Here is an 18,926-nt window from a genome sequence, read left to right as displayed (position 1 = left end):
GTCATATTTCTAATCGGACACAAATTTGGCATCCTACTTTGGAGGCTGGTTTCACACACACTATATACTCTGCTGAGTTTGATATCCACAATGTTTGATGAGGACAAGATATTTATGAAGGTTAACTATCACCAAAACTTTAATGAAGAGTCATGGTGGTGGGATTAAAATTTTAACATGGCCATACTTGTTTCACTGGTATTTCAGTAAATTATAACAGTTGCTGGCTGTGCATGTAACAGCACATATTTTTGATTCTGTGTTTTCCAACCAATACAAATGCATTCTTTTGACTGGAGAAAGCCTTTGTATTAGAGTGAAGTGTTGCTGGTTACAAATCTGCCACTGACAATGATAATGATGAAAACAATTTTTGAAAAATTAACAGCAAGCAACAAACCTATTATTAAATTGGCAGTGTGTAAAGTTCAAGTGCAATTTTTCACTGCAGCACATTAGAAATGAGTGGAGTGACAATTTTTAACATTTTAAAGTTACTAAGTTGACAAGCTAATTGCAGAACAACAGACATAGATAATGCTATTACAAACTCTGCCACTTCAAATATGAATAATTTTTCGATTAACCATTAACAAACTATTCACAACAAATATCTACCAGTCACAAGCACATTCAGATAAAACAAAGTTCAAATGTTTTGCACTTAAGAAACTAAAATACAAAACCGAAAAGAAAAATGAAATGGAAATAAAAGTTCTTGTTTTATCATGGTTTCAGTTACTTCTTTCCTTCTCCAAAAGCACAGCAGCCAGATTTTAATAAAGTATGTTAAAACATCAGAAGTTACTGTTGAGTAATGCTTAACATGTTTCTATGACATTCACCTGTTCACAACTTTTACAGAAAATAAACCAGAATAAACCGTTTATTTCAAATAAGCTATCCATTAAAATAGTGGACTGGAGAAGAGGATACAAATGTGTGTTAACTATTCATTTTGTATTGTCAGTAGAGACTTCTGATCTTAAGCCTCCAATTTTTACCTCTACCTTGATTATAAGTTACCTACTTTCAATCTTGGCTGTGCTATCTGAAGAATTATTATATTGGGAAACTCAACCCAATCCAAACTATGTGGTGCAATGTTGTTCTATGTTCATATAAATAATCAGTCTTTTGATTATGACAGGATTTTCTGTGTGCTAAAGCCATAAAACATTAAATATGGAAAAATTCAAACGCTAGCTGGTTCATGCATGCAGACGTAACAGATTGCCATATACTAGTTTATGAGCTTATGCTTTTCAATGGCCATTTCCAATGATTACACATTATCCCCTTGGCTTTACTAGAATTGGTACTGACTTTACCACTAGTCAACAGAGAAAATCATTCACAAGCGAATAATATGCTTGCATTAAATACATGACTTCACGTAAGCAGTCAAATGACTTGCTTGAGGAAATGAGAAAATACATCAGTTTTCCTTCAGATTTAAAAGAAATTAAATACATAATTCCTTTTTTGTTACATTTTATGCTATTACATAGCTCACTTTTTAAAAGCATAAGAAATTCTCTGAAGGAATGTAAACCTACATTGAACACAATAGGCTCATTTTATCACACTGGCATTTTTAAAAGTTAATTTTATATAGAAACATCTTGCATTGCTGACAACTATATCTTAACATAACTAACATATGACAGTATGTCTGACAGCATCTGTGGAGAGGAATACAGTTAACGCTTCGAGTCTGTATGACTCTTCATCAGTTCTGATGGAGTCATACGGACTCGAAACGTTAACTGTATTCCTCTCCGCAGATGCTGTCAGACCTGCTGAGTTTTTCCAGCTGTTTTTGTTTCAGATTTCCAGCATCCACAGTATTTTGCTTTTAACATATGACAGTGTATCAAACATCAAAGATGCCAGTTAGGTCACAAGTACAGTGTGGTTAGTGCCAAATCAGCTTCAGAAAAACATGAAATTGCATCTGAACAGTAGAAGATAGGCACATCTAAAAGGTTAAAAGTTATGCTTAGCATCTTTGAACTCTAAAATCATTAAATTTTATCTATCTTACATATACATATATACACACACACACACACATACTTTCTGAAACTGCAATTCTTACACCAATATCTGTACATTAAATTAATCGCCACAACAATAGTATTTAGGCAGCTGTGCTGCAATGTATCTCTTGTAAAAACATGAGACTGCATTCTGATCTGATAGCTATAACACATTCACATTTTTTAGGACAACTTTATTTGTACTCCCCCTTTAGAAATTTGCCACACAACATAAGCTGCTGACCCAATCCAAAGTCAATGTCATTCATGAACTGACCCCACAGTAGCAGCCCTAGGCAACTTTTCCTTTGCTTTTGCTTCCACATGGGGAAGTACATAGACATGCTGTTCAGAAGCTGCAGAAGCTAAGATCAGGGACCTCAATGCATTGAGAAACATTAAGTTACATTCTACAATACTATTGCAAAACTTTGGGCAGCCCACCAGACAATGTTAGATTTCTGATCCTTGTTCGTTATTCTGCTTTACATTACATTGTGTGGCTGGATTGAGAAAAATAACTGTACCCATCATATCTGACATTACATTCACGCTTCCTGATAGAATTTAAATTTATCTGACTGGTTAAAAGAGATGAGAAGAAAACAAAAGTAATTCTTATACTATAGTGTCACCAATTTGGTGTGATATCTAAGACTTATAAGATATAGAAAGAGTAAAGATAATTTACGCCTTCCTGCTTATTCCTTCAGGTGTTCTCCAGTTGCTCAGTGAGTGTATCCAATGAACAGCTGAACTATAGGCCCTAGGAAAGTACTAGATTTAATCCCCAACGTATCTAGTTGGCTGATTTCAAACGCAGCCTCAGCAGCAGGGTGGGAAAAGATCAAATTTCTTGATCACAGTTGAACAACCTCTGCTGAAACAATGCAAGTGTGAATGTCAGATGAAAACAGATTGGTCTTGACTGCGATGCCCCTAAAGTTACATAGACTGCCTATAGTCACTGATTAGACTTATTTGTGTAAGGCCATTGTGGAGGGGGGGGGGGGGGGGGGGGGGTGCTATGGAGTATTCATGCCTGAGAACCCATATCTTAGCAAAAGGGCCTTTAGAGAATGACAAGTTGAAACTGGCAGAAAAAGTTTGTTACAAATTTTTGAGATCCAATTAAGAATTAATGTCGAGGGGAAATTTCCATGGTCTCTCCAAAGACGAATCAAACAAACTCTAGATCACTCTCACCTTACATCCTTCATTCATGATCGACTAATATTAGCTTTTTTTTGCACAATACTACCATGGTGTTAGAAGTTTAGGAACAATTACGTTCCAAACCCTATTTGGTTATTCAATCCATACTTACTCCTTATAACTTCCAAACCTATTCATAACCAGATATTTATTCAGGCTAAGAAATGTGTTGAATGGAGTATTGTTAAAAACAGAACGTACATCAAATCTACAGCAGTGTAATCAGCAGTTTAAAAATATTTATCCATTTGCTTTTGACGTTAACTGACACTGCATTAATTGGCTTATCTGGCAGCTTTACATATCCTATAATCTGTTGTGGTTGGGAGTGGTGGGGGTGTACAAAGGGGAAACTTACGTAGCAGTTCAGAGTCACTGTTTGGGTCCTTTCTTGCTCCCCCAGCAGCCCAAATCTTATGCTCAAACCCAGCTTCAGCCATCTAAATCACAGCCTCAAATCAGCTCAGTTTGACTAGTTTTTTCCCACTGAACTTGCTGCTAAGAAATTTGAAGCTCTGTCTCACTCAGTGTGGTCAGTTTTTCCTTTCTTGTAGTAAAATTGAAAGTTGAGAAGGCCAGCAAATAGAAAATGTAATGAAACACATACTCCTTTCCCCATGAGGTGCATGATGAGCAGAAGCCATGGAAGATCCAATACAAAAGTCCCAGCCTCTGTCAAACTGGGACTTGCAACATCAATGATAGCTCAGTTTTTTTGGTAGCTACCATTTATCCCCATAGATTGGATCTTCATCTCCTGATTTGTCCAAAGTCCTGTAGAACCATATTCGCAGAAGCTTTGAAGGTTCACTCACAGACATTACAGTTTATGGTAAACTGGATGATATTTTTCAATGCTGATGTGCTATACTATGCAATGCACGTCCTAATCTGTTATTGACTGGATTGTTCATTTAAAACATTGTGGTCTAACTGCGATAAATCCTAAAGTAATTTGAACATAAATTGCTTTTGTGAGGAAGTCTACAGTTTGCCTTTTCCTTTTATTTTAAAAAGAAAAACTTCAAAACATGGCATCTGAAACATGAAGGGATATGTCCTACCTGCAATATTTGTAAATGAAAAACAGTGCTAAATCAATTGCAGTTCTCATTATATGTTTATGAAGCCACCATGGATTTGTATATAGACAAATAGACCAATAGCTTTGCAAAGATACTGTACCACCTTACTGCCATCTTACATTTTCATGAAAATTACAAGATGGTAAAATATAGCTCTAGCTTCCTTCACAGATCATACAAGTTGAAGTGTTTTTCAAAAAATTCAACAAATTGGAATTCAACAGCATCTATTCTCAGTGACATCACTCCCAATTCTGCTGCCACCTTTAACATTACATCAAAAAGGAGTAAAATTATAGTAAAACATGCAAAATCCATCACAGCAAGTACAAGACAAATTTCTGCCCAACAAAGAATACAGTAGATAGGCTGGAGACCTATAAGACTCCTTTGTGTATTCTTCAGCCCTGTCTGAAACTGAAATGAAAGTTTGTAACACTTCAAATTATAATTAAATCACCAGTACATCTCTACCAAGGATCAGAGTGTCTTTCAAATCTTGCATGTATGATTACAGTAAGGTTTTCAAAATTCCAAACAGCAGGATGACATTAGAGTAGATCAAAGTGCAGTGAATTGTTATTAAACTACCTCTTGCTAAGTCTTCTCATTTTCTTGCAAGAAATTAATATTTAAATCTTCTGAACACAAGAACAAATTGAACATATTCCCATCTGAATTCTGAACAAATCTCTTAATTTGAGAAGCCACATCACTGATTAATTTAAAGGGGGCTTCAAAGGCAAGTTCTACAATCATAAAGTTAAAAATCTTAATAACTACTGTTGTAAAGGCATCAGTAACCTTTTTTAAAAATATACTGTAGACAGAAACGTAAAACTGCTTGCAAATGAAATATTAAAACTTAAGAGATCACACTATTTTCTCTTTTTCCAACACCCGCTGAATTTCTTTTAAGAGTTTACATTTGAAGGACATGGTCATTATAAAAATCAGTTTGGCAAACATATCATTTGTGTATTATCAAGTATCATCACAAAGATCATTATTGCCTCATTTGTACATAATACTTGCTGTGAAAAATTAAATACTAGTATCTTCTATGGACAATAATTTCAAAGCAAAATGCAGGAAACAAATTGAACTTGTAACCATATTATGGTCAATGTGTGTGAATACTATTTCAAATCTAGTGTTTTCATAATTCTTACTATCCAGAAATGTGAACATTACTGGTCTGTTTTTCATCCATTTAGTCAAAGTTCTGCCCTAAAGAGAATGAAGCAGAACATAATTACCAGCGTGACATGTTTCAATCTGGAAAAAACCTGTTAAGCACACTCTTCCGGAACTGCTTCAACCAATTTAGGGTCGCGGGGAGTTGGAGCCTATCCCCGACAGTCAATGGGCACTAGGCAGGGTACATCCAGGACGGGATGCCAATCCATCACAGGGCGCATACACACAGACACAGGGACAATTTACCGTAGCCAATCCACCTGACCAGCATGTCTTTATAGTACCATTCCCTACCCCCAAGCATTTGCCCCTCTCCTGTTTTCTGGAAGGGATCAAGGCGCCTAGCAAAACTGGAGTCAATGGGAATCGGGATAAAACTCTCTGCTGCTTGGACTCATGCCTAGCACAAAGGAAGATAGTTGTGGTTGTTAGAGGTCAATCATCTCAGTTCCAAGACATCATTGCAGGAGTTCCTCAGGGTGGTGTCCTAGGCCCAACCATCTTCAGCTGCTTCCTTCCATTATAAGATCAGAAGTGGGTATATTCGCTGATGATTGCACAATGTTCAGCACCATTTGCAGCTTCTCAGTTACTGAAGCAGTCCATGTCTAAATGCACCAAGACCTGGACAACATCCAGGCTTGGGCTGACAAGTGGCAAGTAACATTCGCCACACAACTGCCAGGCATTGACCATCTCCAACAAGAGAGAACCTAACCATCGCACCTTGACATTCAATAGAATTTCCATCGCTAAATCCACCACTAACATCCTGGGGGCTCCCTTTGACCAGAAACTGAACTGGACTAGCCATATGAAAACTGTGGCTACAAGAACAGGTCAGAGGCTAGGAATCGTGTGGTGAATAACTCATCTCCTGACTCCCCAAAGCTTGTCCTCCATCTACAAGGCACAAGTCAGGAATGTGATGGAATACTCTCCACTTGCCTGGATGAGTGCAGCTCCAACAGCATTCAAAAAGCTGGACACCATCCAGGACAAAGCAGCCCACTTGATTGACACTCCATCCACAAACATTCACTCCCTGTACCACCAACGCACAGTGGCAGAAGAGTGCACCATCTACAAGATGCACTGCAAGAACTTACCAAGGCTCCTTAGACAGCACCTGCCAAACCCACAACCATTACCATCTAGAAGGGCAAGGGCAGCAGGCACACGGGAACACCACCACCTGGAAGCACCCCCCGCCCCCCCTCCCAAGCCATTCACCATCCTGACTTGGAATGTATCGCCGTTCCTTCACTATCGCTGTGTCAAAATCTTGGAACACCCTCCCTAACAGCACTGTGGATGTACCTACACCACATGGACTGCAGCGGTTCAAGGACGTAGCCTACCAACACCTACTCGGGGGCAATTAGGGATGGACAATATATGCTGGCCTAGCCAGCGACGCCCACATCCCATGAATAATAAAAAAAAACCTACCACCAAAATACTCTCCAACTGCCACTTTGTCCACCTGCCAAGCTTCATTTCCTAAAACGAAGTCCAGGACATACCTTCTCTTATTGGAATTACTACAAAAAAAGTTCGACTGAATGCACCTCAAGAATTCTGTTTACCTCCATTCCTTTGGCTCTAAAACTATCCCAGTTAAAGGGTAGTTAAAATACCATACCATTACTATTCTATTGTTTTTGCACTTCTCAGAGCTATGCTTACATATTTGCTCTTCTATCTCCCTCTGACTGATTGGGGGTCTCTAGTACACTCCCAGTAGTGTGACCGCTCAGTTTTTGCTCCTTAGCTCAATCTGTATGGCCTCATTCGATGAGCCTTCTAACGCGTCATCCCTCCTCACAGCTGTAATTGTTTCTATAGCCAAAACTGCCACCCACCCCCTACTTTTAATCTAATTACATGTGCAGTGCAGAAGCATATATGTGCATCTTATAACTAGCATTAAGTAGATCCATGGAAGCATGCACCGTTGAAGACTGTTTTCCTCAATGCAGCAAGATTTTCCAAAATGGTTACCATAACCAACAAAGCAATTGAATAACTTTGTGAGAAAAATGATTTGAGTGTGCAGCTGTATAACTCCAATATTATGTATGATTCATATGACAAACTTTTCTTCCATTAGCAAAACAGAAAGTAGTCCTGTAACCAAAAAGAAAAACAGAAAATGTTGGAAAAACTCAGCAGGTCCAACAGTATCCACAGAGAGAAAAACAGAGCCGACGTCTCAAGTCTGTATGACCCTTCTTTAGTCCTGTAACCAATTTGTTATTGGTTAAACAAATGTAATTAGATGATTTTTCATTCATATAAAATGTGAATGTCTTGAAGATGTTCTCTTAACAGCCATCAAAAAATGACCATAAAAACACTTACTAGAAAATCTGATCAATGCAGTTCTACTAGTTATGGCCCCAAATGAGTTCTGGGACATGCAGGTGTAACTGCCTTCACTGTTGCGTCCATCTTGATTCATGGACTCCCTTGGTTGATCTGAAATGTATAGTGATCCATTGGGAAATACATGGTGCTGTTCTTGATCCACAACAGGAATTCCCTCTTTCTTCCACGTTATGTTGGCAGGCTGATCAACAGCAGGTAGGTTGCAATCCAACACCACAGCTTGGTTAGGCTGCAGTACTACATGCACAGGGCCAACACTGCAGCTCAAATCCAGAGAATCTACTTTGTCTAGATTAAAGAGAGGAAAAAAGTAGCAAATTAGAACTGGAAAGCAGCTGAAAAGAGTACACTTGACATATTCACAAGAACTCAAACCAATTCTATCAGCTGTTTTACTGGAAATCAAACAATGTTCATCAGTGCAATTCAATACGGTACTCTTTTCACAATATAATCCTTCAGACAAGTTTAAGAAAAAAATTTCAGGACAATATGAAATGCAAGTTTATAAATTGCAGTGCATTTGAAGTATAGTGAGTCACATATATTTAAACATTTATTTAACCTGCAGGTTAGCTGAAGGAAAATCAAAACAGAATATTTGGAGCTTATTTGATAGTTTCTATGAATAACCAATACACTGTAGGAAACTACATTAAACAGAAATATAGCAGGACCGCACACATCCTTCCCCAGTGAGTGTTTACATTGGGTGTTTGTGAATTCTATGACATGGTGCATTATGCATTGTAGAACTTGAAAACTAAAGTCAGAGTGAAGAACACGCAATGTAGCTTCCTCTTTTAAACAACCTGTCACCACCAATGTCTCACGCTGTCTTTATCTCAGGTTATATTACTGCAATACCACCTTTCAACTATATGCTACAAGATCCACAATAATCCCAAAGTTACACTCAATTTGATCTTGCACACATGCTTTGCAGAAGCACCTGGTCACCATTCAGCTCCTCCTTCGCCGCCAAGGTCAGAAGTCATAACATGGGCATAAAACTTGCCAACACTATGTATGTACAGAGTTCAAGTGCACTGTAACACTGTTCCACCTCTTTCTTCAAATTATATTTCAATCTTCACACTTCTCCCAAGTTAAATATTAGGTGTGCAAACTTAAAAACTTGCATATATAAACAGTGATAGTAAAGCAGATGAAAGGACCGCAAATGCAATAAATATCTGCACATTATGAGGCACATAAGTGTATAACTGGATTCAAAATCAAGGCTGTGGTCAAATTTGCTGATACCAAATCAGGAAGGGCAGTGGAATCCGAGATGCAGCCCAGATCTTGGAATGAGCTGGGCAAAATAATTATGTGGCTAGAACAATGAAAGATGAAACTCAATGCAGAGAAGTGCAAGGACTGATTATTTTTTCTTCCTAGTGCAGTGTTCCTACTTGTCAAAAAATACTGAAGTGGTAAAGGATAAGGTTGACAGAAACATTGAACTCAACACTAATCATGACCAAGCAATTCATAGCAACAATCAAATGTGCCTTGAAATTCCGTTTACTAGAAAGGAATCAATTTAAAGGCAATATACTGAATGCTGTTCCTCATTTTATTAAAAATCCTTTTTCCATATTTTGTCTATACATCACTTCTGAAACCAGATCTCAACAGACAGAATGCTAACATTTGCTTACTGACAATGCTGTCTGCATAGCCCATCACTCCGCATCCGCCCCCCCCCCCAAACCCCCACCCCCCCACCCCACCCCACCCCCCACCCCATAAATATTACACTGAGGTAAAGAGATTATTAAAGTATCACAGAATATGCCATAACTCATCACTGCTTGGGATGCTGGGTACACCACCAAGTATTACATAGAAGCGTGTTTGGTAAATCGGGATTTGTGCAAATTCTTACTTTTTAAACAGGTATAACAAGATGTGTGACATTCCAACCACTAAATAATACATAGAAATGGCAAAATATTGCAAACTTATGTAAACAAGGAACTATTGTACTAAAAGTCATCATAGTTTTGTTACAAAGTAGTTTGTGGGGGGAAACTGAGGAACAATACTTTAATAATCTTAAAGAACAATAATTTTTCATCTGTCTTTCTCTAAAATGTAGGGCTACAGGATACTGCACGAGAACAAACTTGCATTCACATAATGCCATTGTATCTTCAGAACCATCCTAATGTGCTCTCAACCAATTAATTACTAATGAAATGCAGTCAATATAATGAGATAATTGGCAAGTTAGATACTTGTTGTTCAGTTGATTGAGGGCTAAATGTAAATCAATACACTGGCAGAACTCCCCTGCTCTTCTTAGTTCTAAGAGGTGTCAGCTGTGGCTCAGTTCATAGCACCCTCGCCTTTGAATCAGAGGGTTATGGGTTCATGTCCCGCTCCCGGAAACCAAGAACTGTGATTGTACTCGAAAGAGTTGCAATCTGTGACTGTTGATAACTCGAAAGAGTTTCAAATAGTTCTACTGGATCTTTACATCCACCTGAGTAGGCAGACAGGTTTACTACATCATCCAGAAGATGGCACCTCTGACAATACAGCACTCCCTCAGTTAAGCACTGAAATGACCACCTGCAAATGCAAAGTAAACTTGCAGGAATTTCCTATGTCCAGGTTGCAGTCAGCTGCACGAATCTGTATGTTAGGAACTGACACACCAGCATTATTCCTAGTGCTCAAAGATAGCACTGTCACCAATTTGGTGTGACATTTCCTGAGTGGTTCAGTAAATCACATTAATGTAACATTATTTTGCAATATATCGAATAACATTCCAACAGAGAAAGTGGTGTGCTGACAATTGGAGGGCATGCCAGGAGCAGCACCTGGCATACCTAAAAATGAGGTATCACCTGGTGAAGCTACAACACAGGACTACGTGCATGGCAAACAGCATAAGCAGCAAGTGATTGACAGAGCTCAACAATTCCACAACCAGCGGATCAGATCTAAGCTCTGCAGTCCTGCCACATCCTGTCTTGAACAGTGATGGACAATTAAACAACTCACTGGAGGGGGAGGCTCATCCTCATCTTCAATGATGGGGAGTCCAGCATATCAGTGCAAAAGATAAGGTTGAAGTATTTGCAACAATCTTCAGCCAGAAGTGCCAAGTAGATAATCCACCTCGGCCTCTTCTGGGGGTCCCCAGCATCACAGATGCCAGTCTTCAACCAATTTGATTCACCCCATGTGATATCAAGAAACAGCTGAAGACACTGGATACCACAAAGGCCCTGACAATATTCTGGCAAGCGTACTGAAAACTTGTGCTCCAGAACTTGCCCTGCCCCTTGCCAAGCTGTCCCAGTACAGCTACAACACTGGCATCTACCCAGCGATGTGGAAAATTGCCCAGGTACGTCCTGTACACAAAAAGCAGGATAAATCCAACCCAGCCAATTACCACCCCATCAGTCTACTCTCCATCATCAATAAAGTGATGGAAGGGGTCATCAGCAGTGCTATCAAGCTGCGCTAGCTTGGCAATACTCACTGACGCTCAGTTTGATTTCCACCAGGGTCATTCAGCTTCTGACCTCATTACAGCCTTGGTTCAAAAGTGGACAAAAGAACTGAACTCCAGATGCAAGGTGAGGGGAGAGTGACTGCCCTTGACATCAAGGTAGCATTTGACCAAGTGTGGCATCAAGATGACTATCTCCAACAAGAGAGAATCTAACCATCGCCCCTTGACATTCAATGGCATTACCATCGCTGAATCTCCCACTTTCAACATCCTGGGGGTTACCACTGACCAGAAACTGAACTGGACAAGCCAGATGCCTGGCAAAACTGGAGTCAATGAGAATCAGGCGGAACTCCCCGCTGGCTGGAGTCATACCTAGAAAAAAGGAAGATGGTTGTGGTTGTTGGAGGTCAATCATCTCAGTTCCAAGACATCAGTGCAGGAATTCCTTAGGGTAGTGTCCTAGGCCCAACCATCTTCAGCTGCTTCATCAATGGACTTCCTTCCATCATAAGGTGAGAAGTGGGAATGTTTGAACTATGTTCAGCACCATTCATGGACTGCTCCAGTATCTGAGGAGTCATGTCCAAATGCAGCAAGACCCAGGCAATAATCATGGCTTGGGCTGACAAGTGGCAAGTACACTCGCACCACACAACTGCCAGGCAATGACTAGCTCCAACAAGAGAGAATCTAACCATCGCCCCTTGACATTCAATGGCATTACCATCGCTGAATCCCCCACTTTCAACATCCTGGGGGTTACCACTGACCAGAAACTGAACTGGACAAGCCATATAAATACTGTGGTTTTAAGAACAGGTCAGAGCCTAGGAATCCTGCTGCAAGTAACTCACTTCCTGACCTGACTTCCCAAAGCCTATCCACCATCTATAAGGCACAAGTCAGGAGTGTGATGGAATGCTTTCCACTTGCCTGGGTGAGTGCAGCTCCAACAACACTCCAGAAGCTGGACATCATCCAGGACAAAGCAGCCCGCTTGTTTGGCACCCCTTACACAACATTCACTCCCTCCACCACTGACAAACAGTGGCAGCAGTGAACCATCTACAAGATACACTGCAGAAACGCACCAAGGCTCCTTAGGTAGCACCTTCCAAACCAACAATCACTACCATCTAGAATGGGAACACCACCACCTAGAAGCTCCCCTCCAAGTCACTCACCATCTTGACTTGGAAATATATCAACGTTCCTTCACTGTCGCTGGGTCTAAATCCTGGAACTCCCTCCCTAACAACGCTTTGGGTGTACCCAGACCACAGGGGCTGCAGCAGTTCAAGGAGGCAGCTTACCATCAACTTCTCAAGGACAATTAGGGATGGGCAATAAATGCTGGCCTAGCCGGCGACACCCACATCCCATAAAAATGAAAAAAAAATGTATGAATTTGATCCGAAACATGAGGAAATTGTGCCTGGAGAGCTAAACTTTTGGGCTTCTTTTGAAACACTGCAATATTTTGCAAACAATTAATGCACAAGTTTCAGGACAACATAAAATTTGATTTATTCACTAGCAGAGAAACATTTTACAGTCAAACATGTGACTATGATTCCGATTAAAACATTTTAATAACTTATCTTAGTTGGTAATGGTCTGATTTGGAACTTTTGATGAGGAAAGTATAGAATGCCTAGAAAAAATTCAATGAAGCTTGGATAGATCTTGGACTTTTACAGCTCAGGTGATCACTGGGCTCATCAACCTGCGATCCACTTAGTTCTTCTAGCCTGCCCTATCCTAATTTCAAGAGTCGTTTCTCGATGATAGTATCCTGTATTTCATCTCCCAAAAAGCCTAACTCCACGCACCACCCCCACCAGCAGCTGAATGCAGATCTAAAGAGCACAACTAAATTAAGATTCAGCAAATTCTATATTAGTGTATATACAAACAAACAGCTTTACAGAGACATGAAATCCTCCCAAAAAATGAATTGACCTGATGAGTTGTAAACTAAAAAAATTATGATCCATGAGATTTGGCTGAAATCCAAGATAGTAGCAAATTGAAAAATAAAGAAAACCTGAAACTGAATTTACTGCAACTCCCAATTAAAAAGGTGGCATCTATGCTACGAAAACTAATACGATATATACCTTGGTGCTAATCAAATTATGATTTAATAAAAAAAAGAAAAACTTAGGATAATCATAGTATCCATCAGGCTTAATCCCACAGTATAAATGTGAGAATCAAAGTCATTCACAAGAAGTATCTTTTCCCCCAGCTATCTACATGCCCCATAAGTTAAGACAAACACACTCATGAAATGTATTAAGAATCAGGTGTACATAGTCTTCACACAAATTGAGAACGTAAGTAAAATATAAAGGCAAATTATCTGCGCAATTGCTACCGTTCAATCACAAGCTGCATATTTAAAAAGGAATTGCACAGTGATAGCTAAAAACTAAATGAAGAAATATCAGGGAGGAGACTCCTGCCTTGCATTCAATTGATGAATGCAAAGAGAGTGATACAAAGTCATTAAATCTAAAAAGTGTTGTCTTGACCAAACTCATGGATGGATTAGCTATCTCAGTTGAGGCAGCCTTGGATGTTAAGGGAGGGAAATTAAAGTCAGCCACCATTCCTCTCTTGGTTACTCTAAGGTGAGCCTGCTGCAAGGTCTGCATCAAACATGAGCATCAACAGTGATGCCCTTTATGATAGGATAGTCTACTGATACTCTCAAGGTTTACAATGTGAAATTAAACATTTTGGTTTAAAATAAAAGCAGTAATTATACTCAAAGGAAGTAGGCTTGGTGCTGTGGAAGTGCAGGACTTGAAGGAACTTCACAGAACATTAAAGGCCTCACGTTAATTAGGCTGTGAAAAAAATGAATCAATGGAATTCTAGGTTCTCTCTCAAGGCGGTCAAAATATACAAGCCTGAGATAATGATGAGTCTATATAAAAACTTAATATCTATTAGCGTACTCTGCGCAGTACTGGGTCCCACATCATTGGAAGGATGTCAAGTATTGAGACTTTAGAGAGAGTGCATGCAGGTTCACTGGAATGCTCCTTATATGAAGAAAAACAAATACAAAGAAAGACTTGGAAAAACTGGGTCTTTTGGCAAAAACAATGCAGATTGTGAGGCAATTTAATAGAAGCATTTAAAATTATGACAGAATTGGACAGGGTAGATAAAAGCAGTTTGCTTCCATCAATTGAGGGACTAAGAATGAAAGAATGATGAGCTACAGATTGAATACAAGCGATTTAGAACTAAGGATAGGAGGAAACTTCTTCACAGAGAATTGAGTGGCTGTACATTTCCAGGGTTAGTGATCCAGGCTATGTCAAAATTCAAGATTAGATTGGAAAGGCGAATAAAGGAAAAGGGACTGAAGAAATATGGAAATAGGATGGGTAAAATGTTATTTGGACCATCTCCTTGCATGGCAGGTAAACACACACATGGCCTGAAGAGCCTGAAATCAGAAGCTCATGCTTGAGTATTTACACAACTTTCCAAATTTTTGTGCTAGCTTCCAGAGATCACAAAACAAGCCAACTCTAAGGAGACCAAAAACATTGAATGTTGAAAAACGTAATGGGATAGGCTCCACGCATTTTGCAAAAATAAGTTGTCACCTTCCTTTGGAAATGTTCACATCTGTTTGCACAGTAATCCTGTTGGTGCCATTAAACCCAAATGATCTTAATACTCAACCTTAAGGTCCAGATCTGACTCAGAGATTATGATCAAGAAAGTTTATGGCTGGGTTCAGTGAAATTTCTGAATTGTTTGCTTCTTTGTTTGAAAAGAATTTAAGCAAACTTAAGGAGACACGCCATCTAATTCTCTTCTAAAAATCTTACTTTGTTTTCTCCTATATCTATGGATTTTTTTTTTAAAGTTAACTTACTCAGTAACCACTAATAACAAATCAAATGCATCAGTTTAAATTATTTTTAACAGAAATGTAATGGTAAGCCCAAGGGTGATTCAAATTAACAATGGCTGTTCATTCAATTACTTGACTGGTTCGCTTCAGTACTCAGTAACCAAGCTGGTATGCAAATATCTACTGATTTTCTGACATCATATTTGTGAAACTTTCTTTATAAGCTACGAGCTCAGGAAATGCCTGGTAATGAGGATTTGTAGTGCTTTTTGAAAAAAAAAAGACATTCCTTTGGTCTTTGACTTGATACTGACTGAGTCCATAAGACCATAAGACATAGGAGCAGAAATTAGGCCATTCGGCCCATCGAATCTGCTCTGCCATTCAATCATGGCTGATAAGTTTCTCAACCTCATTCTCCCGCCTTCTCCCTGTAACCTTTGATCCCCATACCAATCAAGAACCTATCTATCTCGGTCCTAAATACACTCAATGACTTGGCCTCCACAGCCTTCTGTGGCAATGAATTCCATAGATTCACCACTCTCTGGCTAAAGAAGTTTCTCCTCATCTCTGTTCTAAAAGGTCTTCCCTTTACTCTGAGGCTGTGCCCTCGGGTCCTAGTCTCTCCTACTAATGGAAACACCTTCCCAACGTCCACTCTATCCAGGCCTTTCAGTATTCTGTAAGTTTCAATCAGATCCCCCTCATCCTTCTAAACTCCATCGAATATAGACCTAGAGTCCTCAAACGTTCCTCATATGTTAAGCCTTTCATTCCTGGGATCGTTCTAGTGAACCTCCTCTGGACCCTCTCCAGGGCCAGCACATCCTTCCTGAGATACGGGGCCCAAAATTGCTCACAATATTCTAAATGTGGTCTGACCAGAGCCTTATAAAGCCTCAGCAGCACATCCTTGCTTTTACATTCTAGTCCTCTCTAAATAAATGCCAACATTGCATTTGCCTTCCTAACTACCAACTCTACCTGCAAGTTAACCTTAAGAGAATCCTGGACTTGGACTCCCAAGTCCCTTTGCACTCCAGATTTCTGAATTCTCTCCCAATTTAGAAAATAATCTATGCCTCTATTCTTCCTACCAAAGTGCATGACTTCACACTTCCCTACATTGTATTCCATCTGCCACTTCTTTGCCCATTCTCCTAACCTGTCCAAATCCTTCTGCAGCCTCCCCGCCTTCTCAATACTACCTGTCCCTCCACCTATCTTTGTATCATCTGCAAACTTAGCCAGAATGCCCTCAGTTCCTTCATCTAGATCATCAATGTATAAAGTGAAAAGTTGTGGTCCCAACACTGACCCTGCGGAACTCCACTAGTCACCAGACGCCATCCTGAGAAGGGCCCCCTTATCCCCACTCTCTGCCTCCTGCCAGACAGCCAATCTTCTATCCATGCTAGTACCTTGCCTCTAACACCATGGGCTCTTATCTTACTGAGCAGCCTCCTGTGCGGCACCTTGTCAAAGGTCTTCTGGAAGTCCAAGTAGATAACATCCATTGGCTCTCCTTTGTCTAACCTACTCGTTACGCCCTCAAAGAATTCTAACAGATGTGTCAGGCATGACCTCCCCTTGATGAAACCATGCTGACTTTGCCCGATTTTACCATGCACTTCCAAGTATTCTGAAATCTCATCCTTAATAATGGACTCTAAAATCTTACCAACGACCGAGGTCAGGCTAATCGGCCTGTAATTTCCCGTCTTTTGCCTCACTCCCTTCTTAAACAGGGGGGTTACATTAGCGATTCAAGTCATGGGCTGTAGCTCCAATTGTAGATAATAAAAGGAAGGAAAGATCAGTGAAAATGGAAAGGGTTTTAACATGTAATTGATTTTTTTTATAGTGGTTACATGTTTTGATTATTTTACTTTATTTAAAAAATAAACAATTGTGTGACAAGATCTCAATCATAGAACTTACAGCGCAGAAGGAGGCCATTCAGCCATCTCATAGTGACTAATGCAATTATTTTAGTGCTTGTAAAGTATAGTTATCTGCCACATATACCATAATACATGGCTGGCTTCTGTGCAAGGTTACAAAGTTGATTTTTTACAAAACTAGTCTTTAACCAGTTAGATTTGAGAGTGTGGTCACACAGCTTGTGGCATGATGCACATTGTGAATTGTTACATCACCGTTTGTTAAGGTTGATATGTTTCCAGTTTGAATATCCATCTTGCAATGCTATGTAGAAACAACAGGCAACACAACACAAGGGCAATCAATAAGCCACACCCTTGATCTGAATGGCACCCATGTCCAGAGTCATTTTTACCACCTGAAGGTTATCAAAGCTGTCAACGTGCAGGAAAGTCTGATACAGAGCCAAAGGTTGAACACCAGCCAAAGAAAGAAAGTAGTTAAAAATTATTCCCATTTGACTCCTGTGTGAGGGGAAAACTTAAAGGGAAACAAGTCCATAATGATGATTACTATGTCTAATTATAAAAATTGTGTTTTGGAAGTGCATCTTTTTGTCCTCAAATTCACAGAAACTTGATTTCAACATTACTGGAATGGGAACCATACATTTTGAGATGCTTTCAGTTACATGAGAATCTGTCAGAATAATACTTACAAAAATCATTTTTTTATTTTAAATAAGTCAATATTACTAATTAAATTAATTTAAAAATCCACATCTGTAGTATGTATTACTGAAAGTACTAATTTCTTAGAACTATTTAGGAAAAAATATTGAAACACTGCATTAATCTTGATCAGTCTTATACAGAGCAAATAGAATATTATTATAGTAACTGAAACGGACTGTGAAAATGTAACCAACTTTATCTTATCGTTTTTAGGTCCTTTTTTTGGCTAAGAAATTAACCAAGCAACATGCCCAAAGCAACAACCAATGGTATGCGGGTCCACCCAGACTGCTGCATCCCTCCCCTCTGGAGAGGATAGAAGTCTCAGCTCAGCATCACCACCATTGTGATCTCATCCAAATTCAAATGCACCATCACAGCCTTCCCTCAAGAGGAAACAAAGCCACAATGATCTTCCTTATCTGTCAGATAGTTTTTCAGTAATCAATTCCGAACAGCATTGGAAGTGATCTGGGAGCAAATAGGTCGACAACCGCTCTTGTGGCTGAGGACAAGCAGAGCATGGTGTTGGTAAGCCAAATGGAAGGGAAGTACTTATTTCAAACTTACAAACAGAGGCCTAAAATACATTTCAAAACAAAGACCCTTTTCCATGGATAAAATCTTCTAAGTCAGCATAACCTGATTTGTAAACTGCTACCTTTTAATAACAGGATAAAAATTGTTTATCTTCTTTTTCAGAAAATTGCAGGGATTCAATAAGTTTGAGAGTATAATGCAGTAGCACAACTGTATGGAATGGATAGACATCCAGATGGAACAGCGAGTATAAATGCAATTTTCTTAACTTCAGCTACGTCACACTGTGGAGCCAGGTCTCTACAAGATGTGTAAACAGAGAATAACAACACTAAACCACTTAAGAACCCCCTTACAGAAAATTAATAGGTATAATGATCACGCTCAGCCAAGTTATGGAGTTTGAATAAAGTACAGCTGGAGGTAAAACACAAAAGTTAGAAATGCATTATCCAAGTACATCAA

The 18,926-nt window shown here is 39.4% G+C and overlaps 1 protein-coding gene across 1 annotated transcript in view; it reads right to left on the bottom strand.

The window, feature by feature from the left end:
- Window positions 1–18,926, bottom strand: part of igdcc4 (immunoglobulin superfamily, DCC subclass, member 4) — a 140,827-nt gene that overhangs the window by 104,423 nt on the left and 17,478 nt on the right. Inside the window, exon 2 of the mRNA XM_078529957.1 lies at window positions 7,907–8,221. Within this exon, the coding sequence (XP_078386083.1) occupies window positions 7,907–8,221 (315 nt within the window). The remainder of the gene's footprint in view (window positions 1–7,906; window positions 8,222–18,926) is intronic.

Source organism: Cetorhinus maximus, chromosome 26 (assembly GCF_964194155.1).
Source record: "Cetorhinus maximus chromosome 26, sCetMax3.hap1.1, whole genome shotgun sequence".
Taxonomy (NCBI): Eukaryota; Metazoa; Chordata; class Chondrichthyes; order Lamniformes; family Cetorhinidae; genus Cetorhinus; species Cetorhinus maximus.
This window is presented reverse-complemented; position numbering and strand designations above follow the sequence as displayed.